Source organism: Candoia aspera, chromosome 2 (assembly GCF_035149785.1).
Source record: "Candoia aspera isolate rCanAsp1 chromosome 2, rCanAsp1.hap2, whole genome shotgun sequence".
Taxonomy (NCBI): Eukaryota; Metazoa; Chordata; class Lepidosauria; order Squamata; family Boidae; genus Candoia; species Candoia aspera.
Window position 1 is genome coordinate 197,900,881 of NC_086154.1, and position 21,093 is coordinate 197,921,973.

At 42.6% G+C, this 21,093-nt stretch overlaps 1 protein-coding gene across 3 annotated transcripts in view; it reads left to right on the forward strand.

Annotated features, from left to right (window-relative positions):
• Positions 1-21,093, forward strand: part of PCSK5 (proprotein convertase subtilisin/kexin type 5) — a 236,536-nt gene that overhangs the window by 73,097 nt on the left and 142,346 nt on the right. For all 3 annotated transcript variants that reach the window (XM_063295159.1, XM_063295158.1, XM_063295160.1), the window contains exon 5: positions 6,792-6,868. In XM_063295159.1, the coding sequence (XP_063151229.1) occupies positions 6,792-6,868 (77 nt within the window). The remainder of the gene's footprint in view (positions 1-6,791; positions 6,869-21,093) is intronic.

Consider the following 21,093-nt stretch of genomic DNA (forward strand, 5'->3'; position numbering starts at 1 on the left):
CATACAGTTATATTTTGTTTTATAAGCCAATTGACTTTAATTTACCCTGAACCCTTCAGCAAAGGATCGTTACCTTGTCGTGGTGCTGGAGCTTGAGCACCTCAATGATGCCATGAGCTAAACCGTGAAGGGACACCCAAGACGGGAAGGTCATGACAGACAGGTCAGACTAAATGCGATCCCTGGGGAAGGTAATGGCAACCCACCCCAGTATTCTTGCCGTGAAAACTAAATGGATCAGTACAACCAGAGATATGTCGGTATACCATCGGAAGATGAGACCCCCAGGTCGGAAGATGGTCAAAATGCTACTGGGGAGGAACAGAGGATGAGCTCAACTAGCCCCAGACGTGATGACGCAGCTAGCTCAAAGCCGAAAGGACAGCTAGCGGCCGACGGTGCTGGTGGTGAACGGCGAATCCGATGTTCTAAGGATCAACACACCATTGGAACCTGGAATGTAAGATCTATGAGCCAGGGCAAATTGGATGTGGTTATTGGTGAGATGTCAAGATTAAAGATAGACATTCTGGGCGTCAGTGAACTGAAATGGACTGGAATGGGCCACTTCACATCAAATGACCACCAGATCTACTACTGTGGACAAGAGGACCACAGAAGAAATGGAGTAGCCTTCATAATTAATAGTAAAGTGGCTAAAGCAGTGCTTGGATACAACCCAAAAAACGACAGAATGATCTCAATTCAAATTCAGGGCAAGCCATCTAACATCACAGTGATCCAAATATACGCCCCAACCACAAATGCTGAAGAAGCTGAAGTAGAGCAGTTCTATGAGGATCTGCAGCACCTACTGGACAACACGCCTAAAAGAGATGTTATTTTCATCACGGGAGACTGGAATGCTAAGGTGGGCAGTCAAATGACACCTCGAATTACAGGTAAGTATGGCCTGGGAGAACAAAACAAAGCAGGACACAGGCTGATAGAATTTTGCCAAGACAATTCACTCTGCATAACAAACACTCTCTTCCAACAACCTAAGAGACGGCTTTATACATGGACTTCACCAGATGGACAACACCGAAATCAGATTGATTACATCCTTTGCAGCCAAAGGTGGCGGACATCTGTACAGTCGGTAAAAACAAGACCTGGAGCTGACTGTAGTTCAGATCACGAACTTCTTCTTGCACAATTTAGGATCAGACTAAAGAGATTAGGGAAGACCCACAGATCAGCTAGATATGAGCTCACTAATATTCCTAAGGAATATGCAGTGGAGGTGAAGAATAGATTTAAGGGACTGGACTTAGTAGATAGGGTCCCGGAAGAACTCTGGACAGAAGTTGGCAGCATTGTTCAGGAGGCAGCAACAAAATACATCCCAAAGAAAGAAAAAACCAAGAAGGCAAAATGGCTGTCTGCTGAGACACTAGAAGTAGCCCAAGAAAGAAGGAAAGCAAAAGGCAACAGTGATAGGGGGAGATATGCCCAATTAAATGCAAAATTCCAGAGGTTAGCCAGAAGAGATAAGGAATTATTTTTAAACAAGCAATGCGCGGAAGTGGAAGAAGACAATAGAATAGGAAGGACAAGAGACCTCTTCCAGAAAATTAGAAACATTGGAGGTAAATTCCAGGCAAAAATGGGTATGATCAAAAACAAAGATGGCAAGGACCTAACAGAAGAAGAAGAGATCAAGAAAAGGTGGCAAGAATATACAGAAGACCTGTACAGGAAGGATAACAATATCGGGGATAGCTTTGACGGTGTGGTCAGTGAGCTAGAGCCAGACATCCTGAAGAGTGAGGTTGAGTGGGCCTTAAGAAGCATTGCTAATAACAAGGCAGCAGGAGACGACGGCATCCCAGCTGAACTGTTCAAAATCTTGCAAGATGATGCTGTCAAGGTAATGCATGCTATACGCCAGCAAATTTGGAAAACACAAGAATGGCCATCAGATTGGAAAAAATCAACTTATATCCCCATACCAAAAAAGGGAAACACTAAAGAATGTTCAAACTATCAAACAGTGGCACTCATTTCACATGCCAGTAAGGTAATGCTCAAGATCCTGCAAGGTAGACTTCAGCAGTTCATGGAGCGAGAATTGCCAGATGTACAAGCTGGGTTTAGAAAAGGCAGAGGAACTAGAGACCAAATTGCCAATATCCGCTGGATAATGGAAAAAGCCAGGGAGTTTCAGAAAAACATCTATTTCTGTTTGATTGACTATTCTAAAGCCTTTGACTGTGTGGACCATAACAAATTGTGGCAAGTTCTTAGTGGTATGGGGATACCAAGGCATCTTGTATGCCTCCTGAAGAATCTGTATAATGACCAAGTAGCAACAGTAAGAACAGACCACGGAACAACGGACTGGTTTAAGATTGGGAAAGGAGTACGGCAGGGCTGTATACTCTCACCCTACCTATTCAACTTGTATGCAGAACACATCATGCGACAAGCTGGGCTTGAGGAATCCAAGGCTGGAGTTAAAATCTCTGGAAGAAACATTAACAATCTCAGATATGCAGATGATACCACTTTGATGGCTGAAAGCGAAGAGGAACTGAAGAGCCTTATGATGAAGGTGAAAGAAGAAAGTGCAAAAGCTGGCTTGCAGCTAAACCTCAAAAAAACCAAGATTATGGCAATCAGCTTGATTGATAACTGGCAAATAGAGGGAGAAAATGTAGAAGCAGTGAAAGACTTTGTATTCCTAGGTGCAAAGATTACTGCAGATGTTGACTGCAGTCAGGAAATCAGAAAACGCTTAATCCTTGGGAGAAGAGCAATGACAAATCTCGATAAAATAGTTAAGAGCAGAGACATCACACTGACAACAAAGGTCCGCATAGTTAAAGCAGTGTTGTTCCCCATAGTAACATATGGCTGCGAGAGCTGGACCATAAGGAAGGCTGAGAGAAGGAAGATAGATGCTTTTGAACTGTGGTGTTGGAGAAAAATTCTGAGAGTGCCTTGGACTGCAAGAAGATCAAACCAGTCCATACTCCAGGAAATAAAGCCAGACTGCTCACTGGAGGGAATGATATTAAAGGCAAAGCTGAAATACTTTGGCCACATAATGAGAAGACAGGACACCCTGGAGAAGATGCTGATGCTAGGGAGAGTGGAGGGCAAAAGGAAGAGGGGCCGACCAAGGGCAAGATGGATGGATGATATTCTAGAGGTGACGGACTCGTCCCTGGGGGAGCTGGGGGTGTTGACAACCGACAGGAAGCTCTGGCGTGGGCTGGTCCATGAAGTCACGAAGAGTCGGAAGCGACTAAACGAATAAACAACAACAACAACCCTGAACCCTATAAATACTAAGATTCTTCTTTTCCAGAACTCTTACCTATCTACTGAATAAATCTTAGAATACAACTCCAAGGTGTATTTACTAGAAAACTATATTCCATCATAAGTTTGTTTATCCATTATCATTTTGAAGGACAAAATCAAAATGATAATTGATAAACTAATGGAGTTATATATGTCCATGCAAATGCTAGCAATATCACTGATCTTAAATTCAGCTCTCAGCACTTGGAATAAAGTCTCTTAGCTCAAACCTTACGTTTAAAATCTGCACGATTTGAACATGTCGAAGGTTTTCGACAATGAATAAACAGATACCAAGCTGACACTTGCAAGCTTTCCTCTTTTTAAGGCAAGGCCATGAATGTTACTTTCTCTGTGGTTTGCCAGTCTCTGTGGCAATGTATCTCACTGTGCCAGCTACTTCTGTTGCCTCTGCTTAATAACTAACTGTGCCTGCAAGCCACAACCTGCCAATGATGAGGGGTCCTTTCTAGGGCATCCCAGGTTTGCCAATTAACTATGCCAAGCCTCCAGATACCCACAAAATCCAATGATCATAGATAACAAGCCACATCATCTCACCAGGCCAAATCAGTGAGCATTCTTCAATGTCATCCTAAACCTGTCATCCTACAAAAAGGAAGTTGAAAAAGAAGAGCTTATTCTGTAAGCAGTTCATGAAAATTATTTTTAACTTGGGGTAGGACAACAGGGATGTCCTTTGAAGGAGCAAATCAAACCAAGTGGTTATGAAATGCTTTATAGCCTTTCAAAACTTGCTGCATATTCAATGGCATTTCTCCTAATTCTGAATTGTTACAGACAATATACAATATTGCAACTTCATTTCCATACCTGGACATGCTGAATGGTGTGATAGCCTTTCTGACATTTTGAGCAGCCAATCACTGAATTGACTGATTGATTGATTGAGTGCCATCAAGTCGTTTTTGACTCCTAGAGTCATGACCACATAGATTGATCTTCTCCATGATGATCTATCCCTAACCTGTTTTTTCAAGTTTCCCAACAGTGCACTCATCGCCACTGTAACTGAGTCCATACACCTTGCTGCTGGTCATCCTCTTCTTCTCTTCCCTAATCACTGAGTTGCATCATGTTATTATACTGTGTGCTATTAGAACTCTTTTGAAATGGAAGTGCTTTGTGCTTTATTCACTTTCTCATCTCTCAGCATTTTTAATCTGTCCAGTTGCAAGATTTCACTTACAGGCATTTTGATGCTTTTTCGTTATAACTGATGATATTTTTTAAAATTGAATTTCAAACTATTTTGAATTTTGCCCTCAACTATTGAATCACAAAGTCAAATCAAATCATGTCCTCCTTGAATCTCAAATCTTCAATATGAGTCAAATCAGGCCTGAACTGCACAGGAATACAAACTGCCATATCATTCTACTGTATCAGTTGACTGGAGTCAAAAACAGCAGTTTTCTACAGGGAAAAGTGGAGAAAATAAAATCAAAATTTTTACCCATTACACTTCCTAAAGATATGAAAATGTATAATTTAATAGCTGTTGTTAATAAAGATATCATTTTCGAAGTGGGCTTATAATTGAAGTTGTGTTTACAAAACCGTTTATCAACACATGGAAATATTTCCTTAAGGCAAGTAATGTTCTCTTAAAGTCACTTAAATAGCTATATCTTTTAGCAGGAATAAAGGAAATCCAGGTTGTAAATAAAATATGTGATGAAAAGGATTTAGATGAAGAAGCTTGAAGTAGAGTAATTAGAATCACATAAAACTTATTTTAATTAAAACAATTATTTTTTTTCATAAATCAGAAGTAATTGCTTAAATACAGGAGTTGCAACACATGGCTGTATGCAGCCCTCCCCCCTTCATTGCAGCCTGCATATGCTTTATCCATCCGTGCCATGTTGCCGTGAACAGCTGGCATGCACTCACTTGTCCCCACCACTCATTCACAACTTTTCCTTCCAATTATGTATGAAGGCTTTCTATAAAGGGGATGGGCAGATAGTCAGGAATCACAAACATGAAGAATCTCCCTCAATCAACTTCCCTCAGCCCATGTAGGAGAAGTCACTAGGGACAAGTGCAGAAGGTGGACAAGTTGGACTGCCTAGCATTAGCATCTAAGGGTTTGGTGTGCACCAAGTTACTGGCCTAGAGAAGGACTGGCCAGCAGAGAGAGAGTTGAGATGGCCATCATTGCTGCATTCTGTTTCTTACTTTGCAGGAGTTGCAGCTGTCTGGCTGCTGGGGAAAGCAGAAGCAATGGCTCCAGCTTCCCCATTTGCTCATCACAAAGGTGGGGGGGGAGAGGAGGAGGGTGATGATGCCACAGTGAGGCTGCCAGGACTAAAACATCACCTCATCACTTGAATAGTAGTTATGGGTTCCCCAGATTTGTGCCTCTGTTTGGGTTCTTCTCCACCTCCTCTTTGGCAAAAACAAACAAGCAAGCAAGCAAAGAAAAAAACAGAGCTGGGAAGAGGAGCAAAGTGTGTCACTCTTTGTATACCTTCCTTTACAAGTTTCACAGTGGAGCTTTGGAGAAACAAAGCTGTCATGTGAAAGAGTCCCCACATCTCAAAAAGAAAGGAAAAAAGAACAGTCAGAGAAAGAAATGTGAGGTACCATCCCAAGCAGGCTTCCCCCAGTGTGGGTCGATGGAGGAGGTGAGTAGGGACTAAAGAGTGGCCTTGCTGAAATGTAGCTTAGCAGCTTTCTGTAGGAAGGATTGATCCCGCAAGTTAAAAATGGGAAAAAGCCTCTTTGGGGCTACTATTGGCACTAAAGAGGCAAAAGCAAACTGCAGTGACCTTGGGTAGGGTACCTGTCAAATGTGGCAGTGGAGTGTGTGCAAAATTCTGAGCTTGTTCCACTTTTGCCTCTAGGAGCAAAAGGCTTGGAAGTTTGACCAGAGTCAGTGAGTAGGGGTGAGGAATAAATATGTTTTCATTAGAAACTAAAGCTTCCTTCTGAAAGATGGGTTGTAGTGGTCAACCTACAGCCTTTCTGATGATGTTAGAATGATGTCTAATGCTTCTAGAATACTTCTAGAATGATTCTAATGCTTCTAACGATGTGAGCGTTTGTCATCCTTGGCCATATTAGCTGAGATTGCTGAGAGTGCAATATACCACCACCTAGAGACCCACACAATATAGATTAAAATGTAATTATTAAAAATAAATAGCTTCTATATTAATGTATGGCATGTCTTCAGTGTTGCAGTCCTCAGAGTATGAATTAGTCCTCCTGTGGCTCTCATGATGGTTTAATTTTGAGACCTCTGCTTTAAGAACAATTCTATATCCTAAACACAATTGAATTGTTAGTTTTGGACAAGCAGCCAACACAAAACCACAGGAATCTTAGTTAATCTAATTACATGCCTGTAGCAACCTGCTGAGGAATATATGAATTTACATGAATCAATAGCTAATTAATGAGGTTCTGCTGTCCCTTCTCTTTCCATCTCACTTCACTGTTGGTTGCAGGACCCCGATGCCAGTTTTGATGTCAATGGTAATGATATTGACCCCATGCCTCGGTATGATGCCACCAATGAAAACAAGTAAGTCCAGTGCTCTATATTCTACAGATACAAAATTTAGATATCAAATCCATAGATTTTAAATTCAAATGTGCTTATGGTAAATTATATTACATATAATTTATTTTTAGATAGATATACTTAATCTATGGAATGAATTGCCTGAGCAGATGTTAAATTACTTAAGGATTAAAACATTAAACCATTATTTATTTTCAGCATGACTTCAATTATTACTTCCTTGGCATTTTTTAATTTTATTTTTAATAATGATTTTAAAGTTTATCCAATGGTAGACCCTCCACAGGTAGAAAACATTTAAATCTTCCCTTTAAATCTATTCTGAATCTGAGCAGATTTGCATAGTGAGTTATAGAGAGGAAACAGGATTATAAAAAGTTGCTTCTTATCTCAGTATGGTTGCCACTTTCCCACCAGTCACAAAGTGTTACTCTTCAGTTGATTTATAACATTCCTGTTATGAAGCACGCCTGTAACTGTAGAAATAGAAAAGTTGTTGAATGAATGATGACTGCATTTGGATTGGTGGGTCATCAGCTGAACAGGTATGAGGTACAGTGATACCTATCTCAGAAACAGATCTGTGATCTTAACAGGTTTAATAGAACTATTTGCTGTATTGCCTTTTATGGGCTTAGATGAGAATCTGTATTATTCTCTGAAGGGTCACTAGTTACCTTCTGCTAGGATGAATATTTTCCTCTCCCGTTCTTTATACACATTTATATATCCACCTGGAACAAGAATCTAAGTTGGCTTGTTAGGTTTTGCCAGAATTATTGTATAAAATGAAGCAACACAGCTTACTGCAAATGATTTTATCATGATAATAACTCTGAAGAGCTAGAATAATATTATCATTTAGGATTTTGTGCTGGCATAGCTGCTTTCATATATTCTTATTAGGTTATGTCAGAAGCTTTAGGACTTGAACCATAAATTACCAAAATATTGATAGTTGCCCAGTATGTGTATGTTTGTGTTGTATTACCTCAGTTTAGCTAACTTAATATATATGATGATAGCCATGACTTAAATTGTAGACTATTCCTTCTTTCTACAAATTCCATCTTTGTAATATTAAGTAGCAAGTTGTATCTGCCACTTCTAGACTTGCGTGTGGAAACTCAGAATAATCTTCATAGTTTCCTGTTGTGATGAATGAAAACTGCTAAAAACCTGTTGGACTGGCATTGGGGAAACCCACATTTAAGTCTCTCTCACTTTCAGCCCAACCTACTTCACAGGCTTTTTGTGGAGACAATAGGAAGAGGCAGCACTATTTATGCCACTTTGGACTCCTGAAGAAAAGTTGGGATATAAATCACATACAAACATACATACTATACATACATACATACATACATACATACATACATACATACATACAGGCAGCCTATAATGGCCATAACCTTGTCTGGAAAAATATCATATTCTATAGCTAATTCTGTAAGATTAATATCTAGTGTGATTTCTGGCACTTTTTAGTTACCTATAACACAGCCCTGGTCCCTGACAGATTGCTAGTCATTAGTATCAGAAGTATTTCTTCACTCTTTCAAATATCCCAATCAAAGGCTCATTTTGATAATGAACATATGTCACATTCTGTGGATACATCAAAAGATTAAACGATTACCATTTAATGTACTTCAGCCATTTGGCATATATTGCTATTATTGATTAAGTTTGGAACAAGCAAGCAATTATCCTATAGGGATTCAGTTTTAAGAATAATGTAATACATTATTGTAATGAAGTATAGTACTTCATTATTTGGAACATATAGTTGCAATATCTGTTCTGTTCTGTTCTGTTCTATTCTTCCGGGTGCAGTCCAAAGTGCTGATTACCACCTATACAGCTTTACTTGGCATTGGGCCAGAGTACTTGTGGGACTCTCTATCTCCAGTCATTTCTGTTTAAAGCAGTGATGAGCTTTCAGGCTGTATGGCCATGGTCTAGTTTTCTTTTGTTCTGACGTCTCACCAGCAACTGTGGCTGGCAACTTCAGAGGGATATTGAGCTGTTTTGTGGTATATTGGGCTGACTGAGCTCTTGGCTAGGGGAGTCCAAGGAAGCTGGTTGCTGATTGGTTCCTTATCTGATTGGTCCATTTTCTTTAAATCCGCTTATGCAAACCATCATATGCAAAGACTTCACTGAACTGAAATCACTGTCATGCTCCTGTGTCCACACTGTGCCAGGAGGCTTACATACATCTTTGCAACCAAAGCTGACTAAACTTCATCTCAGCAGCTCTTTATTAGGATCATTGCAAAAACAATGAATAGAAACTGCTGCTTCACCTTACTTTCCTGTTTCTCAGAATTTGCCCTCTTTACTGGTCTCCTGATATTCCGCACAGATTCATAGTCAAGAGCAGGAAGTAGTAATTCTTTAGAAGATTAAATAAATTATGTCATAATTAGTTTTATACTGTAATCCTATGAAAATCCATTGTGAGGTAAGATACATTGTGTACATTGAATCTTATTGAATCTTATTCAGTTTTAATCACTTTAATTTATATATTAAATAGCTAAAGCTGTAGATGAATAATCAGTTCTTTAGTTTGACTAAATATATCTAGTAATATATAAATGTCTTTCTAGACTTGCATAAGACAATAGCACTGATAGCAAACTAAGTAACAAGTTAGCAATTATTAAATGGCTGGATACTTAATCTTTTGGAAGAATTATATACAGATTATATTATTAGTCAGAATAATTAAGTATACATTTTAAAATGTTAAAATTATAACATTAGAACATAAGTGATAGAACATAAGTTCTATCACTTATGTGGTGTGCACATATTGCATGCCTTATTTTTAAATAAGAATAATTTTAGAATAATTTTTCAGAAAATATGTATTTTTCAGGAAATTTTGTCTTGTGCCTTTTATTATGCAGATCCAATTTCTGACTGGATGTCTAATTACTCTTTAAAATCTCAGCAAGTGACTACACTTGGCCAACCTTATTAATCAAATTTCAGCCTGGTTAGTAGCTGGATGAGAGACTATCAGGGAATACCAGGGTTATAGGCTAGACCAGGAAACTGGGTCAGGGGGGGAACCACCCTGAAAGGAAGCAGTGGCAAGCCACATCGGTATTAAGATAATGATCTGTACAGGAGAATGATGTGAGCATTTCTGTTAAATCATTAGAATTTGAGCTTTGCTTTAATAGTTTTTTTTTCCTTTTTTTTTCAGAAAAAAAGTCTCAAGATGACAGAATATGCATTTAACCATCAGAGATAGGTTTAATTTTTTTTTTTCTGAGAAAAAGAGGTGTGGCTACTTGGTGTTTAGTATTAGATTAATATACATTCTTCCCAGGAAAGCAGCAAGGAAATTTTCATTCATACTTGCAGTTGGGTAGGTCTAAGCTCACATATTGTTTTATTATTTCAATATTATTACTTGAACGATAGTTGAAGAAGACTTGCATATTTTCACTTTATAAATCATCTCCTAATTTATTCTATGAATCTGATTTCAATTTATTTATTCCAAGTTATATCGTGAACATTCTGTGTATGGAGTCCAACCAAGCTCAGGAGTACCAAGAACTCCACAGTTCAACCCTGAGATCTGCATATATTCTCTTCTATTGTATTCTGTACATCTGGGAGCTCACCGTTGATTGTTAGGCCTTTTTTTAAAAAAATCATTTAATATAATGCATTTTTAATTGAGGTAGATCAAATCTATTCCCATAATTTGAATGGATTCATTTTTCATTCAAAGTAACAGCCATTAAAACTCTCAAACTCTATTAGAAAAAGAAATGGAATCTGCAATAAGGCATGCAATATGTGCACACCACATAAGTGATAGAACTCCAGAAGTCCTGGAACAAAGTCTTATAGCACTATTAAGTTGTCTCAATAAATGTGATTTTCAGAATTTGGAAAAAGACCACTTCCCTTATACATTAGTCTTTCATGTTGTAACAGAAAACCAGAAACTCCTGATCTTAAAACCAATAAAAACTATTTTACAAATATCAGGGTCAGTTCTAGAAATGAGAAAGATCTCTTTTCACACATGCAGATGACTGCAATAGATGATTTTTATTTTTTTTTTCTTCTTTTGAGAAGGCATTGGGAAAAAGTTATATGCGTGCAATTTAGTTGGATTCTGATTTATTTTTTTCTTACTGCATAGAATTTGAACTTTAATTCACTCAAAGCCTTAGCAGTTGTTACATTATTCTTGCCAATTAAATAACGACAACAAAAATCAGCTGTGTGGGAGCATAATCTGAAGCTACCCATCGCTCCGCTCTCTTTATTTTACGCATTAATGACAGTGCACATTAATGTGTACTTAACTGCTCCCACAATGTGGCCTGAAGGAGGCTAACATTGCTTTATTACTATTGATTGTGGAAAAGTATATGTAGAGAGTTAAAAACAACAGTTTGGGCTGTCTGTTTATTCATCATGCAATTTTAGAAAAACATCTTTACTTTCTTCTGATTCCCCATAATTAAGCATGTTCAGTCTGTTTATATTTGTAAATAAAACACTTTATCTCTTCCTTCTTCTATACAGCAAAGGCAATGTAACCAGGTTTCAGCATGAACACCAGATTCAGAATAGGAAAAGGGATGTTTAACAACTTTAAAATACTAACATCCAAGTACAGAAAGTTTTTATCTGTTCATCATTAGCAACACTTCTGCTTTGGACATGCATGACCATTCTTTTCATTTCTATCTTGTTTGAAACATCTTTATTACTATGTGTATTATCAAGAAATAAGGCAGCATCTTTTTCATACTGTAAATAAAACCATGTTCTTTTTATTCTGTGTTGTTGTAACTTCTAAGGAAGTTATCATCCAGAGCAGCAGGTGGATGCAGTAGATGAGCAGAAAGGACAGAAGAAAATAACGTATAATCCCTTGAAATTCTTTCAACGCAGCTGCACAAACATTGCTGACGTACTTGGGGTAGACAGCTAATAACATGAACATTTGTGACTTAGTTTTGCCAGCATTCTTTTTCTTCCACAGCATCAAATTGTTGTGTTTTGTTTAGTGTATAATGTGGGAATACCTTTACTGCAGAAAGCACTTGAAAAATAATCACAACAGCATAAGAGAATATTGGTCTTTGCTATGGACTAAGTTTATTTATCATATTATGATGAGCTTTATTCATGTTGCCAACAAGGTCACTAGTTTTCTGGTTAATCTAATAGGAAATATTTGCCTCTACTGTATGGTCTAGTCTTCCATAATTACATCCCTTTTTACTCTTCAACTTTTTCATTTCTTATTCCCTAGCTGAAGTTTCCTGTATGTTGAAGGGGCTTAAACTCACTAGCAAATTTCAGGGACAGAGAGAAATTAAATTGTTTTTTAAAGAAAAAAAACGTTCAAAAGACACTGGAGTGTCAGACATCAAGAGCTATAGAACCAATTGAGGAAAGACTGAGGAGGAAGAAAGGGATATTCAGTATAAGCCTCAGTGAAGAATAAGTTGAGGGATAGAATATAGTGAGCACATAGAAACAACAATAATATCCTGTGAGGAAATAGTTATAAGTGTGTGCGTTTCTGTGTATGTATTGAAAACAGATTAGAGTTCTCCACTGAAAATACCATTACGATGTTCTGAGTTATGGATGAACACATCTGACAGACTTGATTTTAATCAGTTCCTCAGATTTTGTCAGGGCAGCCACGCTCTGAATAAGACACAGACTCACTTAGAAGGTCTAAGGATTTCTGGCTTTATTAGAACGGAGTGCGTGCAAGGAGAAAGACGGGAATCCTTATGTGGTGACAGGGTGCCCTGTTTATACTTTGCTGGCGGATGTTGTGCTTCTCTACCCTCGAGCCAGGACCAGATGGGTGCTTGGGACTGTGATGCGTCAGCTGATGGGCAATCCCGGCGATCTCCTTTGTCTCCCTGTCTTCGTCCGGACCGGGTGCGTCCCCTGGGGAAAATGGGAAGGTGTTTCCCTGATCTTCCGATAGGCGTTAAGTCCTGTCTGATGGGCGCTCCCATTATGTTGGATATTCCTCTGTGGACATGCGTGCCTGAGGGAGGTGTGAATGCATCCCCTGGGGGAATGGGAAGGTGTTCCCCCTATCTCTTTATGGGTGCCAAGTCTGGTCTGAGGGGCTTATCTATTGTGTTGGGGATTCCCTTCTGGATATGGGTGCTTGGGGGATGTATGAGTGATTTAGGGATTATGCTTATCCCTTCCTCTTACCTAATGTGCATGTTCCCCGTTGTGATGCACATATGCCTTGCAACGGGGAACATGACATGCTGCCCCCCAAAGAAGATCTTAGGGTGCTGGTTTGGATGAGTATGCTTCATGGAAGTTCTTTACCAACCGTTTAGCTGAGACATGTTGAGCTTGGACCCACTCTGAGTGTGAGAAATGCCTCCATTTGACAAGGTATTGTAGTGTGCCCCTTTGCCTCCTGGAATCAAGTATTTCTTGGATTTCAAAATGTTGTTGCCCATCTATCATGATGGGTGGGGGCGGGGGGGGTTTCTGTGTGCCATTTTGAAGGGGTGGCTGGTTTCAGGAGGGCACAGTGGAAAACTGGGTGTATGCGCCTTAGATTGTGGGGTAAGTCCAGTTTGAAGGTGACTGGGTTAATAATTTCTGTGATGGGGAATGGTCCGATAAATTTGGGTGCCAGTTTCTTGGAGGGCTGTGGGGATTTGATGAACCTAGTGGAGAGGTAGACCCTATCTCCCACTTTGTAGTTCGGTTGCGCCACCCTGTGATTATCTGCAAACTTCTTGTATGTTGCTTGTGCATCAGCCAGGGCTAGCTGGATGATGGGCCAAACCGTGCCCAGTTGAGCTGCCCAGTCATCTGGAGAACAGGGTGGGGTGTCTGGTTGGGGCAGTTCCGGGATTGGCACAAAGTCTCTGCCATAAACCACCTTGAAGGGGGTGTGACCTGTGCTTTGGTGTACCGCGTTGTTGTAGGCCACCTCTGCAAAAGGAAGCAGGTCCACCCAATTGTCCTGTTGGTAATTAATAAACGCCCGCAGGAACTGCTCCAGGGTAGAGTTGAGGATCTCCATAGAGCCATCTGTGTGGGGGTGCCAAGCCGTTGACAGTGCTTGCTTCGTGCCAATGAGGTTTAGGAATTCTTTCCAGAACCTGGAGGTAAATTGTGTGCCCCTATCTGTCACCAAACGGTAGGGGGCGCCATGGATTTTGTAGATATGGGTGAGGAACAGGCATGCCAGCTGCTGTGCAGAGGGGATGGATGCACAGGGTATGAAGTGTGCCTGCTTGGAAAAATAGTATTTTACCACCCAGATTACGGTTTTCCTTTGGCTGGGTGGCAGGTCGACTATGAAGTCCATGGAAATCTCCTCCCAGGGACAGGAGGGGCTTGCTACTTTCTGCAGTAGTCCTTGGGGTTTCCCCACCTTCCGTTTAGACCTTGCACATGTGGGGCAGGATGTTACATAGTCCTTGACGTCTTTTCTTAGGGTGGGCCACCAGAATTGCCTCCTAATTAAGTGTAAAGTTTTTACAAACCCAAAATGTCCAGCCATTTTATCATCGTGGGAGTGGTTTAACACCTCCGCTCTCAATGATTCTGGTACGTATAGGGTTTTTTGTTTCCATGCAAGCCCGTTCGTAATAGATACATGGTGTTGGTTGTTTTGCAACCATGTATCTTTTTCGAGGGCTTGGGTGAGTCTTTGTTGCCAGTCCTGTGAAATTGACCTGCGCCTTCCCCCGTTTGCCAGTGGTTGCTCTGAGGCGCGTCGGGTTTTAGTCTGCCTGCGTGTGACAGCAGGGCAGCCCAGCTGTGTGTCTGTCCATACAGTCCCCACAATGTCCGGTGCTTGGCCAGCATCTTGAGGTCGTTGGGAAAGGGCATCCGCCAGGAAGTTTTTTCTCCCCGGGATAAACTTAAGTTTAAAATTGAATCTGCTAAAGAATTGTGCCCAACGTACTTGCTTTGGACTGAGGCGTTTCGGGGTGCTGAAAGCCTCCAGGTTTTTGTGGTCAGTCCAGACCTCGAAGGGGCAGGAGGCCCCTTCTAGGAGGTGCCTCCATGTTTCCAGGGCTGCCTTGACCGCGAACGCCTCCTTCTCCCACACGTGCCATCTCCTTTCCGTTTCCGAGAACTTGCGGGAGAGGTACGCGCAGGGCTTCAGCTGATTGTCAAAATCGCACTGAAGGAGGAGCGCTCCAATAGAAAAGTCTGAGGCGTCTACTTGTACGACAAAGGGTCTGGCGGGGTCGGGATGCTGTAATACTGGCTCTGCCGTGAAGAGGCTTTTTAGGCGTTTGAAAGCCGTTTGACAATCAGCTGTCCAGTTTAACAGCGCCCCTGGGTTTCGTGATTTATGGGTGCCTCCCAGGCCCTTTGTCTGGAGGGGGTTAGTCAGTGGCAGCACAATTTCCGCTAGCCCCTGGATGAAACCCCTGTAGAAATTCATGAACCCCAGGAAACTTTGAAGTTGTCTCGTGCGCGGGCGCTCCCACGCTAGTATAGCCTGGACCTTACTGGGGTCCATTTCGATCCCCCTTGCCGAGATCCGGTAGCCGAGGTAGTCGATTTGCTTCTTGTGAAATTCACACTTGGAGAGCTTTGCGTATAGCTCTGCCTTGCGGAGTTTCGTGAGCACTGACTTTACAAGGCGTTCATGCTCGGCTTCGTTCTCAGAATAAATCAAAACATTGTCAAGGTAAACAAGCACCCCCTTAAACAAGTGGTCATGCAAGACCTCATTGATTAGCTGCATGAACACGCCCAGTGCCCCAGCTAACCCAAAAGGCAGAACCCGGTATTGGAACGACCCCAGCGGGCAATTGAAAGCCGTCTTCCATTCGTCCCCCTCCTTTATTTGAATCCAGAAGTAAGCTTCCCTGAGGTCTAATTTTGTGAATATTTTGCCCTTTGCGAGGTGGGCTAGAATGTCCTTTATTATGGGCAGGGGATATTTATTTGAAACGGATGCGGCATTGAGCCCGCAGTAATCTGTGCAGAGCCTGAGGGACCCATCCTTCTTTTCCCTAAAGAGGACCAAGGCTCCGACTGGCGAGTTAGCCAGTTCAATAAACCCCCACGCCAAATTCTTGTCAATAAAGTCCCTTAATGCTGCCAACTCCCTTTGAGTCATAGCATAAATTTTCGGCTTTGGTAAGGTTGCCCCCGGATCAGTTCAATGGTGCAGTCTGTTTTTCTATGGGGGGTGGAGTTTGTCAGCCTCCTTTTCACCGAAAATGTCAGCAAAGTCTGCGTATCTGGCTGGCAGGCCCTCCGGGGTTTCTGCCTCCAGGTGCATTGAGGTCGTTGTCGCCCTCCCCATTGCGGCGCGGGGAACCCGATCTCCTGTGGGTGCTTTGTAACGCCCGTCCGAAAAGGTGATCTCTCTTGTCGTCCAATTTATTTGGGGGTTGTGATGCCCCAGCCACGGGATCCCTAGTATGAGTAGAGATTGGCCCACCGGTGCCACGATGAAGGGGAGGCTTTCCTCCTGGTTGCCGAGCCTCATCGCAACTCTTTCTGTGTATTGGGTGACTGGGCCCCCTCCCGCTGCTGATCCATCCAACTGCGTGAACACCAATTGGTGCTGAAGTGGATAGCAGCGGAGGTTAAGCACGGCCACCAGGTCCAGGTACATGAGGCATTTCAAACAACCCGAGTTGATCAGCGCCCAAACCTTCTCTGTTTTCCCCCCGTGGGCCAGGGTGACTCTCACATATAGGGTAGGACAGTTGTCACTCACCCCAAAGTCGTTGCGCCCTTTGTTATCGTCCACCTGTCTTTTGGCGCTCTTCAAGGCAGGTGGCTGGCGTTTCCCGCCGGTTCGTCGCTTCTGCTTTCCTCGTCATCAGTGACGTCAGGGAATTCCCTTGCCGATGTTTCCCCCTTCGCAGCTGGCCTTTTCTTTGGTGTTGGGGTTGGTTTGTTGGGAACCTTTCCCGGGCTGTCTCTTGCCTTTGCTTTCGGGCAAGCCGCCGCCTTGTGGTTTGCCTCTCCACACTTGAAGCACTGCCCCTGGGCAAACCGGTGCTCTCATTCCTCCCCCCAGGGTCGGGGCGCCGGTGTCGCTGGAGCACCGCCAGATCGGGGTCCTCTTGCTGTTGCTGCGGGTTGTAGGGACCTCTGGACCTCTGGACGTGCCGAAAGGTTTCTTGAGTGTTCTCCAGCTTTCCCGCAAGCCAAATCCATTCTCGGAGGGTGGTGGGGTCATCCCAGTTTAGCGCCCATCTTAAGACGGTTAAATTAAGCCCCTCCTTGAATTTTTCCATGAGGGTGGATTGTGACCAGTCCCGCACTTTGCCCGCAAGCGCTTGGAACTCGCTGGCGTAAGCAGCCACGGAGCGCTGTCCTTGCCTGATTTGCCGTAGTGCTCTCTTCGCCGTTTCGGTCTCGAGGGAGTCTCGGAAATGGGAGTCCAGAGCACCCAGGAACGTGTCCACATGCTTGAGCTCTGGGGCGTCTGCCTGGCATAGATGGACATACCAGTCAGCCGCCCTCCCCCTGAGTCTGTTGGCAATGGCGTTGATCTTTCCCTGTTCCGTCCAGAAGCAGGGTCCGTATTCAGCCATGTAGTTCCTCGTGTTGATCAGGAAGAACGACAACGTGGCTGGGTTGCCGTTGAATCTTGCCGCGAGGTCTCTCACTCCCATCGTGGGTGGGCTCCAGGGCACCTCCGGACGCGTGGTCCTTCCCCCCCTCCAGTAGGAAGCTGTCATCCCAATGTGGGGATTCCCTCAACCAGGCTCCGGGTGGTGTCGGCTCAGCATCCACTCGTCTCCAGCCTCTCCCCAGCTGATGCCCTGTGGAAGAGGGGGGGGGAACCCTCTCCCAGGCAACCCAGTACGGTGTGCTCCGGCGTGGTCGGCTCCCTCCTCCCGTGCTGCGCCCTGCCGCTGTAGCCGCCATGCTTCGGGGTCAAGCGGGGGTGGGGACGAGCTTCTGGCACTCCGTTCGCACTCACCCTGGTTGCTGCCTCCGCGCTCCAGCGCTAGTTCCATGAGTAGCCGCTCGATCCGTGCCAGGCGTGCTTCCGTGGCTCTGCAGCACTCATTCTCCGGGGTGCCTCCTGCGGCTTGCCCGCTCCGCCGGCAATCTCTGCTGCTCGCTGTGGGTGCGTGCCATTGCTCCCATGCCGCTTCGACCATCATGGGCAGGGATTCCCCCATTGCGTCGAGGGTGACCCATTCCACCTGCGACTCACCGGTGGTCACCCCGGTCACGTTGCGGCTCGGTTCCTCCCCCGCTGGGCATCCGCTAGTCCTTTCCGTGAGGTTGCGGGTGCTGTCGCCGGTTCCCGGGTCACCGCCGCATTGCACCGGGTGTCGCTTCATCGCTGCATTGTCCCCTCACAGAAAAAGTCTGGAAAGGTGCTAGTGAGAAAAAAAAAATTGGGATTCCCATCTTTATGTCAGGGCAGCCACGCTCTGAATAAGACACAGACTCACTTAGAAGGTCTAAGGATTTCTGGCTTTATTAGAACGGAGTGCGTGCAAGGAGAAAGACGGGAATCCTTATGTGGTGACAGGGTGCCCTGTTTATACTTTGCTGGCGGATGTTGTGCTTCTCTACCCTCGAGCCTGGACTGGATGGCTGCTTGGGACTGTGACGCGTCAGCTGATGGGCGATCCCGGCGATCTCCTTTGTCTCCCTGTCTTCGTCCGGACCGGGTGCGTCCCCTGGGGAAAATGGGAAGGTGTTTCCCCGATCTTCCGATAGGCGTTAAGTCCTGTCTGATGGGCGCTCCCATTATGTTGGATATTCCTCTGTGGACATGCGTGCCTGAGGGAGGTGTGAATGCATCCCCTGGGGGAATGGGAAGGCGTTCCCCCTATCTCTTTATGGGTGCCAAGTCTGGTCTGAGAGGCTTATCTATTGTGTTGGGGATTCCCTTCTGGATATGGGTGCTTGGGGGATGTATGAGTGATTTAGGGATTATGCTTATCCCTTCCTCTTACCTAATGTGCATGTTCCCCATTGTGATGCACATATGCCTTGCAACGGGGAACATGACAGATTTTTATTAAATATTATCCTCTTTCAGGATAATTGCAATTCTTTAAAAGAAGCCTACACAACATTCAAACATATTTCCATGTCTGACATTTTTATTAATATATGTGTTTTCCTAATAAGCATATATTTTGTAAGATCTTTTCCCAATACTATATGAATTAGTTTATTGGTACTCTAATTTTTGTGGTATACTTTCTCCTAAATTCACACAATAGGTAAACAAGCAAAAGGGGTAATTACTGTGTAGAAGTTGTCCCTTATAAATGAGAGAATTCAGAAACACATTGGATATTACACATTCCTGCATATAAATATCCTTTTAATATCCTTTGAGATTTGAGTTCTCTAGCGTGTTTCAATATACTGTAGAAGTATGTACATTGCACTGTACAGGCTCAAAGTTTTGATTACACCTTGAAGTGCACAAAATTTCATTACTACAAAAAGACTGAATTGATTGATTCTACATATTTTTTTTCATATAGAAAAACTGATTTTGTTTACTATTTGGTTACATTAATATAGATTTATGTCTGTATATTACATTAAATTTAACTTAAGTGTTGAGGCACAGCTACAAAATTGATACAACTGATTTTATGAGGAAAGCATGCACATCTTGTATACCCCCTATATTTTGAAATCCATTTTTCCCTGAAGTTTTTTGGAGTAACATCTGTACCATCATTACACTTCAGTACACTTCTGCTATTTCTTCCAATTATGTTTATCTGATACTAATAAATAAAAAGGGGGGGAAGTAAGAGAGCAAAACAAATACATCAGATGTATATATCTTAAGACAGAAGTTACTACTTTATGTAACATTCAAGATTTTAACCAGAATCCAATATCAAATAGAGAAGAAGAGGTAGGAGTGGCATATATGATTCTCCAGGCTTGATTTACTAAAAGTTCAAATGAAAGATATGTACATAGAGCACATCATTACTGGATAACTGTAGTGTTATAATGTTGCCAGCCAACCATAACTGGGCCAGCCTGCCCAGCTTTTTATGGACTCTGTGCAATTCTAAATCTATGGGTACTATGCTTGTACAAAGTTTAGCTTTAAAAAAAATTAAGGCTGAAGTAGATCACATAGTCAAGAAGATGTGGCCCTTAGTTTCTTTCCAGCCACCACAATACTCTTCATGTGTGATAGAAAGAGATTAAAGCCATTGTACAACCTTATACCATAAACTAAAGCATTTTACAGAATGTCTATGTGCTTTAATTACCATCTGAATTGCATAAAAGCAACTTCCTAAACTGCTTGATAATGGTTCTTTATCTCATCAATTCCCTATGTTTTTATATTATGCTGTGTTTCTGCTACATTTGAATGAACATTTATTGATTAAAATATAGTCATAATTGCAATCATAAAGTTGTCTTCAGTGGGAAGATAAGAATTTATGACAAAGCAGTGGCTGGAGAAATAGTTGAAATACATTCTGAGCATAAAGCTTCATGTACAGTATATGCTTAACTGTTAATGGTGTAAAATGCAATTATCTAATAATACTTTAAAATACTTAAATAATAGTTTAGAATACATATAAGGGTGACAAAATCTAAACATTAATAGCCTAAAATATTAAGACTGTGCAAAGCTTGGAAGTAATGCTTTGCTTCAATGAAGTTTAGAAGCACAGCCTCTCTAAACGGGAAAGGAGATGTCTCAGGTCAAAGAGAAGGACTTGTCTACTGCTGTGGGAAGATAATGCAAAGACATTACATCCTTCTGTTGAGGAGCAGGGCAGGGTGAGAAACAGGTGGTCAGCTTTGGATTGGCCAGAGGATGCTCTGGGAAACAGAACGGAGCACTCGGAGTCCATTTATATATTAAGATGCTTCTCTACAAATCAGTGTTGTTCAGTTGTCTTATTTGGCATCAATCTGCCTGCAGGAAAATTTGACCATTAGTCTTGTCTTGATTCCTGAAGAAAGCAAGACTTCTTTCTAAGGAAGTCCTTGAGAAAACAGGATTTCTAAGAGCAAAGTAATGTGACCACATCTTACCTCACTATGCTGCAGAGCCTCTGCCAGGCTTCTCCTGCAGAGCTCACTCTATGAAAGGGAGATGAGAGGACCCTTCTTCAACAAGCCCTAAAGTGCTTCCAGGCTTTGACCTACACCCAGCCCAGCCTTGGAATGCCCTGGAAGTTGCAGCACTGGAGGTTAGGCTGGAGGGCACTGAAATTGTT